Here is a 17,860-nt window from a genome sequence, read left to right as displayed (position 1 = left end):
GAGCCGAACCGAGCCGGGCTGCACTGAACCGGAGCCGCGGGAGCGGAGCCGCCGCGCGTCTCTGGAGGCAGGAGCTGCCCCCGGGGTCCGTCCCGCCCGACTACAACTTTGTCGCCTCGCCCGTTCTGTCCGCGGCGCGGGGATGAACCGCGGCAAGAGTTTCGCAAAGCTCGCAAAACACCCTGAGCTGCGCGCAGCAACCTGTTCTCTCCGAGGGTGCGGGGGAAGGAGGGATTAGTGCCCGCGGTTGTCCGGAGAGGGGAGGCGCTTCCCGCGGGGGTCTCCTCCCCCCCGAGCCGGCGGCCGGGCATGCGGCGGGGCAGCGCGGGGCCGGGGCCGCGGGAGGGGAGGCAGCGGTCCCGGGAGAGGGCGGGGCGCCGCAGGGGGGACCTCCCGGCGCCGCACTCGCTACATTAACTCGGCGCGTCGGAGACGGCGACACAACTTTCCGAGGCGACGAGCGGAGGGAGCCGGGGAATGTCTCCCGCCCGCGGCCCCGCCGAACGGGGCTGCCGCTGAGCGCCGCCGCCCGCCCGCCATGCAGCCCCTCGGCGCTCCCCTCGCCCTGCTCTGCCAGCTGCTGGGCGCCTGGGCCGCCTGCGCCCCGGCCCCCGCCGCGCCCGCCGGGCTGACGGCGCCCTCCTCGGCGCCCCCGGCGCGGGCGGCCGCGGGTCCCTCCGCAGCGCCGGGGCCGGGCGGCAGCTGCGGGGCGGCGGGCAGCGGGCGGCGGCGGGCGCGGAGCGGGGACGGCGCGGGGGGCGCGCCCCGATGGCTGCCCCTGAACGGCTCGGCCGGCCGCAACGGCACGGGGCGCCGCGCCCGCCTCCGAAACCCCTTCTACCCGCTGACCGAGGAGTCGTACGGCGCCTACGCCGTGATGTGCCTCTCCGTGGTGATCTTCGGCATCGGCATCATGGGCAACATGGCAGTGATGTGCATCGTCTGCCACAACTACTACATGCGGAGCATCTCCAACTCCCTGCTGGCCAACCTGGCCTTCTGGGACTTCCTCATCGTCTTCTTCTGCCTGCCGCTGGTCATCTTCCAGGAGCTCACCAAGAAGTGGCTCCTAGAAGACTTCTCCTGCAAGATCGTCCCGTACATCGAGGTAATGGCTGTGGGTAGCGATGCGCGGGTCGGGCGCCTTAGAATCTTAGAATCACCAGATTGGAAAAGACCTCTTGGATCATCGAGTGCAACCATTCCTGTCAGCCACTAAACCATGTCCCTGAGCACCTCGTCTACCTGTCCTTTAAACACCTCCAGGGATAGTGACTCAACCCCCTCCCTGGGCAGCCTCTGCCAGTGCCCGAGGACCCTTTCAGTGATTTTTTTTTTTCCTGATATCCAGTCCGCACCTCCCCTGGCGCAGCTTGAGGCCATTCCCTCTTGTCCTGTCACCTGTCACTTGGGAGAAGAGGCCAGCTCCCTCCTCTCCACAACCTCCTTTCAGGTAGTTGTAGAGAGCAATAAAGTCTCCCCTCAGCCTCCTCTTCTCCAGGCTAAACAAGCCCAGCTCTCTCAGCCGCTCCTCGTAAGACATGTTCTCCAGCCCCCTCACCAGCTTCGTTGCTCTTCTCTGGACACGTTCCAGAGCCTCAACATCCCCCTTGCAGCGAGGGGCCCTGAGCGCAGCCCCCCGGGCTCCCCTCCCGTCGCTTCGCCGCAGCCGCTGGGTTCGTCGCTGCCGCACGGGGACATCCCGGCGCGGCGTGTCCTGGGTTCCCCGAGCGCTCCTGCGACCGAGCGGGATCCCGGGCAGTGACACGAGGAGCCTGTGGACACGTCGAGTCCAGCCGCATCGGGATTTCTGTATCCTCAGACTGCGCGCATCCTTCCACTCGCGCGAGTTCTGCCAAACTTTCCTTGCTCCGTATGGTCCGGAAAGAAGGATCTCAATTAGATCTCGAAGGATCCTCAATTAGATTTCAAGTTTATGGTTTTGTTTTCTTCCTAAAGTGAAGTCATTCAGGGAATTGGAAGGAAAGGGTGGCTGGCTGTAAGAAGGTGATTGTGAAAAGGACCGTCAGTGTGATTTATATGCTCTTAATATATACTTTAATGTACAAATCTCACATTTATTTGGATTATCTTTATAAAAAAGAAAATTACCCCAGCCTCATTTTAATGGCAGCTTCTTGGCAGTTGTTTGGAGGCTCTGGCAAAGAAACTCTCAGCCAGCTGGCCAGCGTCCTGCCAGCAGCTTTCAGGTCGTCCCCTTTATTTATTTACTGGAACTGAACACTGAGGCTTGTTGGTAGGGTGGTAGCCCAACATTCTAGCTGGCTCTGCTGTATTCCCAAAACCTTATGTTCAACATTACACTGCAGCCGAAAGATGAGGAAATAACTTGATTCTCTCTGCTAAGAATGGGATAGTAAGAAAAAGAAAAGGAAAAGGAAAGAAAACCCAGCTTATTATCAATGTAGTTTATCAGTTTCAACAGCACATCGGTGCGCAGGATGCACAGTAGTACATAATTAACTGATATTTTTAAAATTTTGTTTATAAGGATGTATGGTGTGTGTAGCCACTAAATTACTGTTGCTTCTTTGGTTTGTGATACACTTTATTACAGGTGGTATTAGACAAAGGGTGGAGCTGTGCTACTCTTCAAGGCCACTAGTATACCACTACATTTGAGAAAGAGTACACTTAATGGGTTTGCATTTAAGACGACAGGAAGGGGTAAATGTGTGTGTTGAGAAACTAATAGTACTAGGAGCTTTTAAAAGTTTGGAGATGGTTTCTGGGGCTACTATGTTAACTAATAAAATAAACAATGCTATTTCAGTTAAAGTGTAACCACGTCAATTAAAGTAGCTAGTGTAGTGTAAGTGTTTTCAGTACTTTCCTGTGGTTTCCTAACCTTTTTTTGGTGCATCCACATAAAAATAGAAATTGTTGTTCTTGATGCTGATTCTAATTAAAGATCAGTAATTTAAATTATTTGTAAAGCCATGCTGTTCTTTAGTTTGTGGTGTGAAGCTTTAGGCACTAAAGAGTTTGTCAAACTGGAAGCACATGAAGTGTAGTTGGCAAAATTCAGAACTGTAATCCTGAAAAACATTCAGCTGCTGTTATCAGCCCTTTATACTTTAATGACACCTTATTTTTTTTCACTTTAAAGTTCTGCAGGTGTCTAGAGTTGAAGTCTAATTCAAGAACTGGCGCCAATCTAATCATGATAGACCAGTTGCATTTTAAATATAACTCAAGCATGCTTTGTCTTGTGTTTGAAGGTTTCAAATGGTCTGAGCGAGGAACCTTGATTTTTCTTAGTTTAGCCTCTAGTGGCCAATTGTTTTTAATTTGCGCTGTTTAATGGGTATTGTGCAGAATTTCAACAAAGCATCTGTTGCCAGTGGTAATACATATGCAGAGTTTGGGGAAAATGTTTTATGATATCTAACACGTTTGTATAGGTAAATGTTGAGCTGCTTTCAGTGGAAGGTCTTCACCGTATTTAATTTAAAAGGCAGTTTCCACGTACCTAATAAAGATCTGCTGTGATCAAGTATATTAAGCAGTCATTTCAGCCATATGTTGTGTCACAGTTTGGTCACTTCTAACTAACATTTAAAACTATGTCATGGCTATGCTTGCCTAAGGAATGCTGTGCACATGACTTGAGGAAGAAAGTGAGTAAATTAATTCTCTGCTTCTCATGAAGCCTCTAGGTGGTTACTACAAGTAAATGAAATTATCTCCACCAAGAACTTCACCTGACCCTGGTGATGGCACTGTCCTGGAGGAGCAGTTCTGAATGCACTGAGAGAGAACTGAGAACAACCGGGGCAGTTACTCTGCCCATAAGGATGTGTGTGCAGAGATGTATTTCTCCTTTGCAGCTGTAATCCTCTGCTCAGCAGTTCTTAAAATGTTGCTGCTTTTCTGCAGATGAGTCAGAAGTCTAGCTTTGGGCATGCATGTCTGAACTGTTTACCTTGACATGCACTGTGCTTATGTGTACGTTGTCTTCCATATATAATACTTGTCTCGGTATTGCTCAGAGTCAGGAGATGTGGGATAAAGAGTTCCATGAGCCCTGCCAATGTGCAAAACATTTATTTTTGTTTAAGCACAGTCAGTCTTGTAAGCAAAAGAAGCAAAACCCAAAATAAAACAGGAAGAGAGGACAATACAGTTCCTGCTCTCTTTTTTGTAGAATTATGGTAGACTTTCATAAAAAGCAGCAGTTTTACCATGCTTCTAAGTATTTCACAGTTGTTAAATATAACAGACCAGTGAAGTAGCATTTTTGTTTTTTGTGTTAATGCTGGAAGCCTGTAGTGAAGAGGTTGTTTAAGTAAGTTGTTTAAGGCCTGGAGTACCTTGCTCAAGATGATAAATGGATTGTGTCAGCGAAGACTAGAAACTATCTTTTGGGCTTTAAAAGGAAGCTTGCTTAAACTATATGGATTCTGCTCTTGGAGGTTACACTAGAAGCTTAATGAATTTGAGAGAGGTCATTGGAAGTAGGCATCATTTTCTATGCCTGCAGACTGAGACAAGCTACTTATAGTGTAGTAAGGATTTAGAACTGGGGGAGAATCTAGAATGAAGGTTTATAGAGGCTGATTTACCATCCTCTGCAGTTCAGCACAAAGCAAGAAGCTGTCCAGGCCAGTGATGGTGCTCAGCCCTGCACTCAGTGCTAGTAAATGGGAGACTCTGCCTTTCTCATACCACCCACAAAGACAGATACAAAGTTTGGCATGTCCTCATCTGGACCATATCCTGCTTATAAGGCTGACTTGACTCTGGAGCAGGCTGACAGTGGAGGGCTCTGAAATTTGTTGCGGAGTCTCTACATGTGCTTTTGGCAATCAATATGTGGCATCACTGCTATTCCTTGTGGGCAAATTCCAGCTCAGGAAAGCTATCACAATTAGTATTCTTAGTTGAAAGCATAAGGATTCATTTGGCCTAGAATACAAATTACTCTCTTTTCCTGGAGCTGACCCTCCAGGGCAATTTGAGGTGAGGATTTTTTTCCCTTTTTCCCTCTTTTACTAGGTGGAGGCACAAAGAAAGCAAGTGTTCTCTGCCTGTTCCAAGGCTGTCAGAAGAGATTCATATTTTAAGTTTCCTTTTAAGGAAGCAAATACATTTTTTATTGGAGGTTTGAGAAGCTGTGTATTATCTCTCTTTTCCATGTCTTTTTCTGTGCTGCATGTCTCTATTTTGACCCAAGTCACAGGTAGGCTCCTGAACCTCCAGTAAGCCCTCCAGGTCATAGACAAAGATCCTCAGAGAGGTTTGTGGTTTCAAAGCTTCATACTGGAAGTTTTCTAGGGCAGTGGCTACATGTGTGTTTTACTGAGCAAAATATCTTCAACTGTTATCACACATTAAATAATTATTTTAAACAGAAGTGTTAATATGTCTCTGCCCTTTAGGTATTAACAGCATGATGATAGTAACTGCCATGTTGACTGTCCTGTCAATCTTTCTTTCCTCTGCAAACCCTGCCCTTAGGGGCTTAGAAGTTGTCCATAAAAATCTGCTTTGGGTTTAAACTTTCCATGTAGCATTTCAGCATAGAAATGAATTTTTATCAGACCAGGTTTAAAAGTGGGTCAGTAATATTTAAGTTACATATATGTGGAGAGAAAAAGGTACCTGGCACCAGTAACTCTACTCTTAGTACTGGGATGTCATTTCTCCGTATGACAAGATTTTTCCTGCACAGAAGGAAGAGGCAGATTTTTAGCAGCAGTTCCATGTTGTTAATGTTAAGGATTAGTGCAGGAGTCCCTTGTGTAGCATGATGAGATTTTGATTCTCAGTGGAGAGTGGTGCTCATTATTTAAAAAAAAAGAAAAACAAAAAACCAACAAAAGGCAGAATAAAAGTAAATTTAATTCACTTACATGGTAGCATGTTAGATTGCAAACAGGAAAATGAACAAAAATGGAATCCTTTTGTGTTTTGTGACTTTTTCCAACTCTCTGGATAAGGGTATGTTGTACTAATGAGTATGTCCAGTGCCCTGACGATCTGTTTGGCTTTTGATTCCAGCAGTATTTGAGAACAGCTCTTGGAAGTTGCATCTGATTCTGAACGTTGTTAGTCTTAGGATATACAGAAAGATAAGAAATCCACAAAGCACATGTGATCTGTGTCCGTCTGTTATGAATGTTGATGTTACTATGAAGGAAACAAATGTATTATACCCATTGTTCCATGTGTATAGGACATCTCCATGCAAGTAGTATCCTGAATTACCATCCTGTCTTTCCAGTAATTAAGGTAACATAGATTTTTCACCCAGGATGCTTAAGCTGATTGCGAATGTCAGAGAGGTACATTGGCCTCAGTACTCCTTAGCTATTGAAGTACTTCTGCCACACCACAGGAGCGTTTTAGCTGGGTAACCCTTACCTATTTTTAAAGCATAAAGCCATTAATGTTTAATAGCACTTTATTTAAGGAATATAGAGATATTGGTTTTATGTATTTTCCCTGCCCATGGCAGGGGATTGGAACTAGATGATCTTTAAGGTCCCTTCCTACCCAAAGTATTTTATGATTCTATTTTTGTTCTTTCATAGTAGTGCTGTCATTTTGGAGGTTTGGGGTTGATTTTGTTTGTTTGTTTGGCTGTTTTTTTTTTTTTTAATTGAAAGAACAATAACTAGAAATCTAGATAAATTTAAACAAATAATTGTTTGGAATGGGATGACCTTTTATTTTGTGGTAGTCCAGTCATTAATGGACTCTCTACTGTAAATGCAGAGTAGCATAAAAAAAGTATTGGTCTGTACTAAATTTGTTCATTTATCTTAGGCAAAACCGACAAGTTTGCAGAAGCCACCCATTAACATGCTTTAAACCTACGAAGTTTGATGTGGATACAGAACAGCCATAATAAAATGATAGACTATAATGGCTCAGGCTAAAAAGTTAGTCATCTCTATGATGTAATAGGAATGGTATTACTAAGAGCTCAGAAATGGCTTGGCTAGTAGTCATCAACCTTTTCTGTAGTTCAGTTTTCCTATTACAATGGAAAAATGTTTTGAAGACCCATTCTGCTTTGTAAAAAAGGAAGAATGTCATGTAGTTTAAGAAACTCTGTCTTATCAGCATAAAATCTATTCTGTCTTTGAAATCCAACATCAGCAGGTAGAAGCAGCCAGTTATTACTCCTTTATTTAATCTTGTTCCTTATAAATTGTCTACATTGTAGACTCTCACTCCTTCAGAAGGCGTGCTCTAAAACACGATGCCTGAGTTGATGAATGGTCTCTCTCATTTCCAGCCCTGAGTTTCTTATGGCTGGTTGCTTCCCATTCTGTTATAGTCACTGTCCTTCAGTTTAAGTAACTTTTGTAACTTTTTGATAGACTTATTTATGGATAGCAGCACTATCACTTTTTAGCCTTCATCTTACTGGACTGAGTGAGCCAACTTCTCTCTCGTGTTCATTCACACAATCTGGTCTTTGTTGCCCTTTCCACCCAAGTCACCTTTTCTGATCTCATTTGTGGTTTTGTTTTTGTTAACTTTATCTAGCCAAACAGGTACTAGCAAGAGAGAATTCGGAGTCTTATTTCCAGTGGCATTGCTCACCTGGCTACAGCTGCACTATTTCCCTGGTCAGCCACAAGCTCTACTCCTAGAGGCCAGGGCCAAGAGCTGTGGGACCACAGCCAGGATAAAAAGTAGGACAGGACAGGGAAGGCCTGGGAACATTTCAGTAATTGTTAAAGTTCATGAAAGAGGAATGGGTATGTTGGAGGGACGGAGAGGAGAACTGAAGCAATTAAGCTGAGCATTTCATGAGTTTACTGTTGTTCTCTCTGACCCTAGTTCCCTAAATGAGTTTTGACACAGTTGTACAACAGCAGGTAAACTAATGACCAAAGATTTGTGCTGTGTCTTGAAGGAGCATCATAGTGCCTACTAACATCCCTGTAAATGCTTTTAAAGGAGCAACAGTATGAAGAGATTCTGTTGTAACAACAGTGTCTTCTGTGTCTGTGTATGCTGTAACTGGTAATCCCTTCAGCAGGAATTCTCTGCCCAAATAGCGTGAGCACCTTCTCAAGGCAAGGGTTACTTCACTACCTCCTCAAAGCAGACCAGTTGTTGTTCAGTTAGAAACTTGGGGACTTTTCTGATATCATCTAATAAAAGAAATATATAAACTGGTGTCTTCCTGAATGAAGGGGAATCTTCATAGGGACTGTAGGGAAATAAATCAGACAACTAATTGATGATCAAAAGCTACTCAGCCTGATTCACCCTTGCCTTGCCTCGTTTCCTGCCAGGTTGTTGGAATTAGGACAGCAACAGCATACCAGTGTATCACAAACTCAGGTGTTACAACTAGAAGAGCACCATTAAACTCCATGCAGCTTTTCACCACTTTAGGATTTGTTAATTTGTCCTTCACCTACTCCCCATCAAATAAATTATCTTTGTTCTGTAGTTATTTCAGGGCAGTGTAACAGGTTAAGAAGGAAACTTCTCTCCTTCTTCAACATTTTCAGCTTAACTTTAATTGTTAGTACAACTGGTATGAAGAAATGCTCCTAAATGAAATTGAGGGAATGTGCAGAATAACATCCTAGTTCTCACCCACATGGCTTGTGAGCAGTACCCGTTGATTTTGCTGGCTATTACTCATAGTCTGCTATGTGGGGTAAGTAATCAGACCCTTAAATTGCTGTACTGCCTGTAAGCAAGTCAGCTGGAATGAATCCCTGTTCATCAGATTAGGGGTGTTGTTTGGTTTTTCCAAGCTTTTCCATGGCATTGCTAACTCCCTTAATGTACAGAAAATAAAAAACCATTCCCTATTCCAGGGAAACACTAGCTTTGTTCGGCTTGTTTCATCAGTGAATCCAAGGGAGAGTTTTCAAAGCTGACTTCCACTGTTGTTAGTTGTTTCCTCTTGCTCTGTTTCACTGTCTTAAACCTCCAAGTTGTTGGCCAATTAATGTGACATGAGCCCCGTAGGTTACGTTTGTTCATGGTAGACATGTCTTCTTTCATTAGTCCAGCCGTAGCAGCTGCAGTTTTAATGTCTTAGCAACTGTACAACAGCCTGTTTGCAATGAAACACTGAAGTAATAAAAGCGTGCACGTTGCAGGGGGGTGGGGAGGTGCTCACTTAATTGCTGAGAGGGAAAATGTTAATGTACAAAACCTCTAATTTTCTTCTCTTCTGCTAATTTTTATTTCAATCCCTGTTCATTCACAAGTCTCAGTTATTTCCCCCTCTCCCTTAACTGTAGAGAACTGAGTCCTGACCCTTTTGTTATTCATGTTGGATGTTCTAGTTAGAGATTTTGCTGTCACTCTAAGGAATTTGAAGACTGCACACACATTTAAATGTTTTGGAAACAAAGTCGCTTGTCTTGAATTTAAAACTCTTGACTCTCAGCAGTGTTACGTGAAAATTATCTTTCATTAGCCAAGTTTATCACTGTTCATTAAGATTTCCCTATAACTAATTTTTCTTTAATTTGGTTTGGATTTGTTGGGTTTTTATTTCTTTCTGTATTTACCAAGCTTTCTTTGAATCTTGTCAGACAGTTTAACTTCCTATATCAATAGGTTTGTCTATTAAATATGTTTACAGTGCTGCTTTGTCATCATTAAATATTCCTGCGAGTTAATTAGTAAGAGATTGCATCTTACCCATCCCATCTTTTAGAAAGTTGCCGCAAAGCATTCCCCAACTAAGCCAGTGCCTGACAGTTCTAATCCCCAGTGCCTAATATTTTTCAGTGATATTCAATTTTAGTAATCTGATATGGCCATTAAGTATTGAAGGCCAAAATTAATGATACACTTCTATAATTGTATGTAATTGTACTATGTGTCTTTGCAGAACTTTTTACCAGAGATAAATAAATGGAAATATTCCAAAATTAAAGTGGAAATAAAAAAAAAAAATTAAAATCTATGTATATGAAATTTAAATATATCACTGTCTGTGAAATTTGGATAAGCAAAATTAGAGTGAACTGCCTAATACTACCCTAGATTTCCCAGTTAATTGCACAGACAGGTGATTTATTCATGATAAAAGTAAGAAGTCTTTACATTTATTACAAATACTGTTTAACAGTTTCTTTCCTTTTGCAACAACACATTTTCAGCATAACACAAGCATGTAAATGCAAGAACATAAATTAATTAGAATGCAACAGAGCACGTAATCTTTTTCCAATTGAAGGTAATGGGAGTTCTGCTTTGAATTTGATCTCAAGTTGAATTTATTGAAAATAGGATTAAGCTAAAATGTGTATAGTCTTCTTGAAAATTTATTTTTAGGAAATATAATTATAAACAGGATAAAATTGTAGGAAATTATGTTTCATGACAGTGAAAGATTTCTATTTGTGCGTAGAATGATGATTGTTAAAGCTAGAGAACATATGCATTGCTTTGTACTTATTCCTGCCAGTATATAATTGAGAGCTCTGTCCAATCCATCTTTAAATCATTTAAGCAACAAAATTTCTGCCTTTTCTCCTGGCCTGCAGAACACTCTCCCACAGGATGTTTCCTGTGAAATTAAGCCTAGATTTTCCTGCCATTTTTTTCTAAACAAAATGTTGAAGATAAATTATTAAAGCCTGTTATAGCGAAGGTTGGTTTTGCACAGGCTCTAGAAATCTGAAGATTTCATATGCAGTTTCTGTGAACTCACAGTACAGGATGACATAATGTGCCCACATCTCATCTCAATTTCACTTAAAAGCCTAAGACCACAAAAACAGTTGTTAGACCCTACTCCATTCGGTAGATATGTAATCCACAGGATTCCTAAATTCTGAAGGTTTTGATGTTATGAACCCCTGCATGCTTGATGAACAGGAGGTTGGGGCATAAGTTCATGCTTCTGCTGAAGGAAAACTCTTCTGCGTCTCCCAATTTGACTTCAGTTCCAACCCCTGTGGTGGAACTGATCTTTCTGAAAAACACCTGCTAGAAAAATGAGAGGGGAAAAAGGTGTTTAGTTTTATGTATTGGTTGGTTCATCAGTTTTTATTTTTCCACTCTGTGTTGCACACATGCTTGCATGGGCCTTTAGGAGATGATGACACCAAGCTAAAACAAATACTTGTAGGCAGAAAAACAGAAGTGTGTAATCCTTTGGCATGTGTGCTGGATGATAGTTCAGCGAACACTGGAAGCCAAGTTCTGTCTGTGATGCTTCTTTTGATGGTGCTCAGCTCTACGGTGCTTAATTGTCTTCTACCCTCAGACCCCTAAATGAAGTTTTCTTTTGTGTTTGTCAGTCAAGGGGTTAGACTTGACTGGTGTGTCGAAGTACAAATTGAGCTCTCTAACTATAGACCTTTTGTTGATAACAGATTAATGGTAAGAGCCTTCATCTAATGTACTGTAAATTAGTTCCCTCTTCAGCCTGAGTGAGTTCAGTGAGTTCAGTCCTTGATCTTCTGTCTCTAAGTCAGGGGACCAGGGACTTTTGAAGGAGAGGAAGTTTTCCCGCTCTCCACTGAATAATGGACTATACTTTTGTAGCTGTACTTTCCCCTCCCCTCTCCCCCCCCCCCCCCTTTTTTCTCTCCACTCAGCACCTATGTTAATTTGCATTCCTTTTTCTCCTTCCCAGGTAGCTTCTCTCGGAGTCACCACATTCACACTGTGTGCCCTCTGCATCGACCGATTTCGTGCCGCCACCAATGTGCAGATGTATTACGAGATGATCGAAAACTGCACCTCGACAACTGCCAAGCTGGCTGTCATCTGGGTGGGCGCACTGCTGCTGGCCCTGCCAGAGGTTGTGCTGCGCCAGCTCACAAGGGAGGACCCTGAATACAGCGGCAGCCCGCCCGGGGAGCGCTGTGTGGTGAAGATATCCACCACCCTACCTGACACCATCTACGTATTAGCTCTCACCTATGACGGGGCAAGACTCTGGTGGTACTTTGGCTGCTATTTTTGTTTGCCTACACTTTTCACGATTACCTGCTCGCTGGTAACTGCAAGGAAGATCAGGAGAGCGGAAAAGGCTTGCACAAGGGGGAACAAGCGACAGATTCAGCTGGAAAGTCAAATGAACTGCACAGTGGTGGCCTTGACCATTTTATATGGGTTTTGCATCATTCCTGAAAACATTTGCAACATTGTGACTGCCTACATGTCCACAGGAGTCTCTCGGCAGACTATGGATCTCCTCCATCTCATTAGTCAGTTCCTTTTGTTCTTTAAGTCCTGTGTTACCCCAGTTCTCCTTTTCTGTCTCTGTAAACCTTTCAGCCGGGCCTTTATGGAGTGTTGCTGTTGCTGCTGTGATGAATGCATCCAAAAGTCTTCAACAGTGACGAGTGATGACAATGACAATGAATACACCACAGAACTGGAGCTCTCCCCTTTCAGCACCATCCGTCGTGAAATGTCCACTTTTGCCTCTGTGGGGACTCACTGTTAATCTGCCTTAGAACTTTATTTCCTGTATCATTTTCTTCTTTCTCTTTTTTTTCTTATTTTTCTTTTTTTCTTTTCCCTTTTCATATTTTTCTTCTTGAAGCAAAATGCAAGAAAAAAAAAAAGATTATTGAAGACGACTCTGGAAACCAATCTGCATTTTAAAAGCTGTATTTTGGAAAATAATTTGTTTGGGTGTTAAAATGAAAGAGAAAGAAGGAGAGCCAGCACTCACTTTTAAATCATGATATTTTGTATGGTGCTAGGATTTTCTTGTTTGAGGAGGAGAATCCGTATCAACCCACTTTTATTTAATTCCTTAGTATTTTTTTGATAATCACAGTAAAAAGATTATGTAGAGATTGTGGTTTTTGCAAGATGTTTCATGTAAAAGATGTTGTGGAAAGTATTTGAAGGTAGTTTTAATCTGATTACTGTACATTATTATGAGAGGACTTGGACTTAAGAAAATTTATAAGCTAGCATAAAAATAAATGAGGTTTTATTCTTTAACTTCATTGGCAATCTGCATTTAACAAGGACACCTATAAGTAGTATTAAGTTCCTTTAGTAAGTAAAAAGAAATCTTTGCTTTGCTTAAAGTAATTTAAATGGCTGTATTTAATTTATCATTCGGTACTTACCTTTGGAGGCTATAATGACAGTGTTTAAGGAAGATGGTTATAATGGTATTAGATTTACGTATGTGGGGGTTTTTAACTTATATTACAAACATTCAATGTGCCTCATTCAAAATTTCTTCCTTAACCAGCAGGTATAAAAAAACAGAGTTATTTTGTACTTCTGATGAAGAAAGGTTTGCTTTCTCACTAAATTTTGTCTTGTGTGGTTTCAAAATCAAGGCTTTTTTCCAATTTGTTACTGGTTTTACATTGAGATTATGTTCTCAGTCTCTGTATGTGCAGCTCCTACTGGCTTCAGTAAGAGTCCTATTCTTTTCCTAGAGGTTTGCTGACAATAAATGTGAGGGACTGAAACGTGGAGAGTGAATTCCTTCTTTTTTAAAAGATATAAACACATTTGGACTCTTGGGGCTTGACCCAGGGCCCGTTGCAGTCAATGGAAAGGTTTCCATCAATTTCAGAGGGCTTTGGATCAGACTGGCATCTCCTATTTATTCTGGGATATGTAGTATGAATATTAATCACGGGGGCTCTGTATACGGATTATAAATCACGCTGCTCTCACAGAGACTGCTATTCACTAGCAGCTCACAGCTCTGAAGCTGTTTTTGAAAACCACAGTGTGTTTTGCTGATGGCTTCTTGCTGTCTGCAGTTGTTAAAATGAGGGTATGTCAACACTACCAACAACAGTGCAATATAGTAAAATCTAAAGTTCTTATAAGCAAGCCAGGTGGGAGACTGGAAAGTTCCTATCTGTACCAGCAGAGCTTATTTGCCCCACTTCTTGGCTGAAATAAGCAGGCTGTTCTTGGCAGGCAAGCTGGCTCATATTTACTTTGGGCAGCAGGCTAAAGTGTAGACACATTAAAGAACTGAATTCGTTAAAAGTTTCTTACATTTTACTACTAATTAAATAAATAATACAATTGTGAGAGTAATTGCAGAAGTAAAATTACATGGATTTGTCTTTTGAAATTGATTGTAACTAATGTAGTCTTACTTCCCAATGTCTGCCTTTAAATATGTTAAAAATGTGCTGTAACTTCTGGATCGGAGTCTATTTATCATTTGTAGATTCTTGAATTAATATGTTTAATCTTTGTACCTGCTTGGGCAAGTACTATTTCTTCTTTTTCTTGACCATTTTAACCCATAACAATTTCAATTAAAAAGCACTTGAAATCAACTAATCTGAATATGAATCCGAATATATGTACACTTGAGTTCTTTTTGTAACATTTGAATCAGACATTGGGCCCTGCTTTAAGCACTGGCCTAAATTTAAATATTTGTTTCTGTTCGGGACTTGCTAAAGTTTTAAAAACCTTTTGTAACATGGTTAGTCACTTCTGAAGAGAGGGGAGCTGCCCCTTCTTTATAAACCCTTCATTGAATTCACATTACTTGATTATATTCAATAAACTATGAAAGGGATTAAAAAGGTGAAAACAAGATTCCTCAATGTGGTGCCTGTATTTCCTCAAAGACATATTCCCATCTCTGCGTTTTGATTTGTACTATTCTTTTTTTAGGTGCCAGAGTTTATAAGAATGAGAATAAAACTTCTCTTTCTGTTTGTTGCTGAATTGTTTCTCTCAGCAGCCTGTTCAGTCACAGCATGAACAGCAGCTCAAGGACCCAAGAAAAGATCAGTAGAATAGGAGGAGCACTTTTTTTTTTTTAAAAAAAAAAAAGGAGATAGAGGAAATACTTAGGAATATTAAATGATCACATTTTGCTAATTTAAGTGCGTTGTCTTAGATGATAAGTCCTTCCAGCCTTCCAATCTGCAGTGGATAGTATACTCTCTGCTAAGGACTGCTGCTTGCTCGCAGGTCAAATGCTCTGTATCCCAGAGCGCTGCAGTTTGCTTCTCCATTGAAACATTTCCACACTATGTGTATAGCAATCGTACTGGGGCGGAGGGAGGAGGGAAAGAATCAGCAAAAATGAGATTTAGCAAATCATCAGAGAAAGCTGAATTTGCAGATCAATAATGCTGTGTTTGGAAATTCATCCCCCTATTTGTGTGATGGAGCATTCTCCAGCCTTGTATTCACTGGCACTTCTTTGTACCCAGAGTGCCCTTGCCTTTTCTGCTGCTGACAGTTTTTCACAGCTATTTCTCCCCCTCAGACCTCCATGGTAATTGGACTTGGAGACACCCTTTTACTCTAATTTGTTTTCTTAATTGGTTAAACTAATTCCACATTAGCACATTTGCATTGTCACAGCCATTCTGACACAGAGGTGGTCTCTCTAATGTATGTAAATGTCATGATAAATGATTCTTTTTCTGAAAGGTGGGGTCCTGGGTTCCTTTTCTTCCTACTTTTGGGACTGTTGCTCTGAACGCTTGTCATTTTCCCGGTGTTTACTTTTCTTACTTTCTTTAATGTTCTTAGAAGCAATTTCTGCCTGTTTCAAATCCAGGTCTATAAGATGTTTGTCTGTTAACAGGACGTCATTTAATGGACTGATGAATGAAGATTCGGAAATGTTTATGGCAAGGATTTAATTCTTTTACATAAAATAGAGAAACATGCAGCCCATGGTGATCAACATAAAAGAAGAGTGATGGAGTGGAAAATCAGATTGTGAATCAGGAAACCCTTATGCCTCTCAGTTTTGTAAACCATTAATGTGTTAACACTTATTGTCCCAGCCCTGGTCCCATTAAGAAATTAAAACCCATAAAACTGTAGTGTGAGTTCCAGTATCTCCAGTGAAATCATGTTTTATGACTTGTATAAAAAATATGATCTTTGTGTAAGCCAAAGTACAAATCGTAAATGACTGAAAATTATTATTCGGTTAGAAGAAATCTCTTATTTTATCCCTTCCAAGATAAATTCCTACATCCAACCTAAAAGAAGGCCTGTCCTTAAATGACTTTGGTGACTTGTTCAGCTCCTGGTCTGTCATTGAGACCCAAAAGTAAGCTCCCACAGCTGCTGCTCCAGCAGCTCTGGGAGTGGACCTAAAGACAATGTAGAGGTTTCCAAGCATGTTGTCCTGCATTTCTTCATAAGCAATTGTGTCATGTTAGGCTTCATGGTGAGACTGTTATGTTGTGCTTATGGCACTCAGAGCAAACTAAATCTGTGAAGTGTGAGTTGCTATTGAAACTCTGAGAAGCACCTCCAAATACGTTAAGCAATAAGAGTATTAAAAATCTCTCCTAGGATCATTGTCTTAGGCACAGTACAAATATATGCAACTTGCCCTGTGGGCACCTGACTGCTGTTGATGTTCTCAGATACATCGCTGAATTGCTTCTGGGCTTTTTTTTGCCAGGTGTCATTAACAAAACTCCCAAAAGAAGTGAAACTTCTATGTCTTAACTTCTTAAGTCTCCATCCTGAGAATATCCTTCTTTCGTGGACTGCAAAGTTAATAAGTGACAAGTAAGGTCCATTTTCCTAATAGAATTGAGAAATGTGGTTAGGAGGAGTTATACCTGATATTTTCTGTGATAATGCGTCCTTTTCTTTTATTTCCTTTTCATCTTTCCAACCTTTCTTTTTCCCTGAAAAGCTCAGCCAATGTCAATGTGAGCAGATGATGTGAATCATTAAAACTTATCGGTATCCTACATGCACTGTCTCATGCTTCAGGAACTGTATTTTTTCACTAGTGTTTTGCGTTTGATGGAATCATGCAATACCTATGATCAGCAGATGCCAAATTTTCAAAAGCTGGGTATGTTTTGTTTACTATGTTGAATAAGAAACAATAAAATGCATGGACCGAGATGCACCAGAACACTCATCTCTGCTATAGAAACGCTGAATTCATATCAAGGACTAAATACTCACCTAACAACTGGTAGGAGATCTGTATTTAACCATTTACTGCATTTACTCCCTGAAATCCAAGCTAATTGCTTTTCTTGCAATACAATTTGATAGTTTTTTTTTGTTTTCAGGCAGTATTTCTTTCAAAAATGAGGTAAAAGATTTCTGTCCTTATTCACTGCAGCTTTAGTTTTGCATCAGAACTTATCATTACTGAAAGGTAGAAAATATTATTATCCTGACTAAAATATTTATGAGAATTTCTTCAACTAGAAATCTGTCCTGTCAGAGTTACAGAACTCTCAGTTTAGAGCATTTAATAAAAGTGCTAGAGGCAGCATTATTAACTAGATGTAATTTAAAATAATTTATAGCCAAAGGGAAAACTTCTGTTTTGTTTCCCCGCTTTTTTTTTTTTAACCTTTATTTTTGTATGATTACAAAATTTGTTTATTTTTTGTTTTTGAAACAAAGTGCAAAAAACACCTAGTACTCATTCTTCTAGCTCCTTAGAGGAAATCTGTCCTTAGTTTATATCAAGTGTCTTCATTTATATCCACAGTGAATTTAGCTTATTTTTTTTTTGAGAAAGGAAGCCAAAATACTTACGTTAGAAACATGGTCGTGACTAACTTGATCTTGGAAAGATTAGATTTGAATAAACTTTGAGGGCTGGGATGGTAATATAAAACAAGTAGTGTATTTTTTTAGTAATTATGGTCATGCCAACCTAATTTTGTTAGAGATGGGAGTTACATACACTTCAATAATAGCTTGTGGTTGAACCTCGTAACTGTCACAATGGACTCCAGAATAAATATAGTCTGGAATAAAATGATCTATTAGCAGCTGCATATGCATGTGATAATCCTTAATGAAGACAATACAACAATTTAAGTGAAGAAATAGATTTTAGCCTGTTAGCTATTATACCAAAGAACTAAATTCTTCCTTAAGATGTGCTTTCAATTCGACTTAATATATATATGCATGCTAGAAG

The 17,860-nt window shown here is 41.0% G+C and overlaps 1 protein-coding gene across 1 annotated transcript; it reads left to right on the top strand.

The window, feature by feature from the left end:
- Positions 1-452: 452 nt before the first annotated feature.
- Positions 453-16,595, top strand: GPR37 (G protein-coupled receptor 37). The gene is made up of 2 exons (XM_009556407.2): positions 453-1,108; positions 11,603-16,595. Exons 1-2 carry the CDS (start codon positions 539-541, stop codon positions 12,419-12,421), a joined length of 1,389 nt encoding a protein of 462 aa, XP_009554702.2. The 5' UTR covers positions 453-538; the 3' UTR covers positions 12,422-16,595.
- Positions 16,596-17,860: the final 1,265 nt, after the last annotated feature.

Source organism: Cuculus canorus, chromosome 1 (genome assembly GCF_017976375.1).
Source record: "Cuculus canorus isolate bCucCan1 chromosome 1, bCucCan1.pri, whole genome shotgun sequence".
NCBI classification, from domain to species: Eukaryota; Metazoa; Chordata; class Aves; order Cuculiformes; family Cuculidae; genus Cuculus; species Cuculus canorus.
Note: the sequence above shows the minus strand (reverse complement) of the source record. Positions and strands in the feature narration are given on the sequence as shown.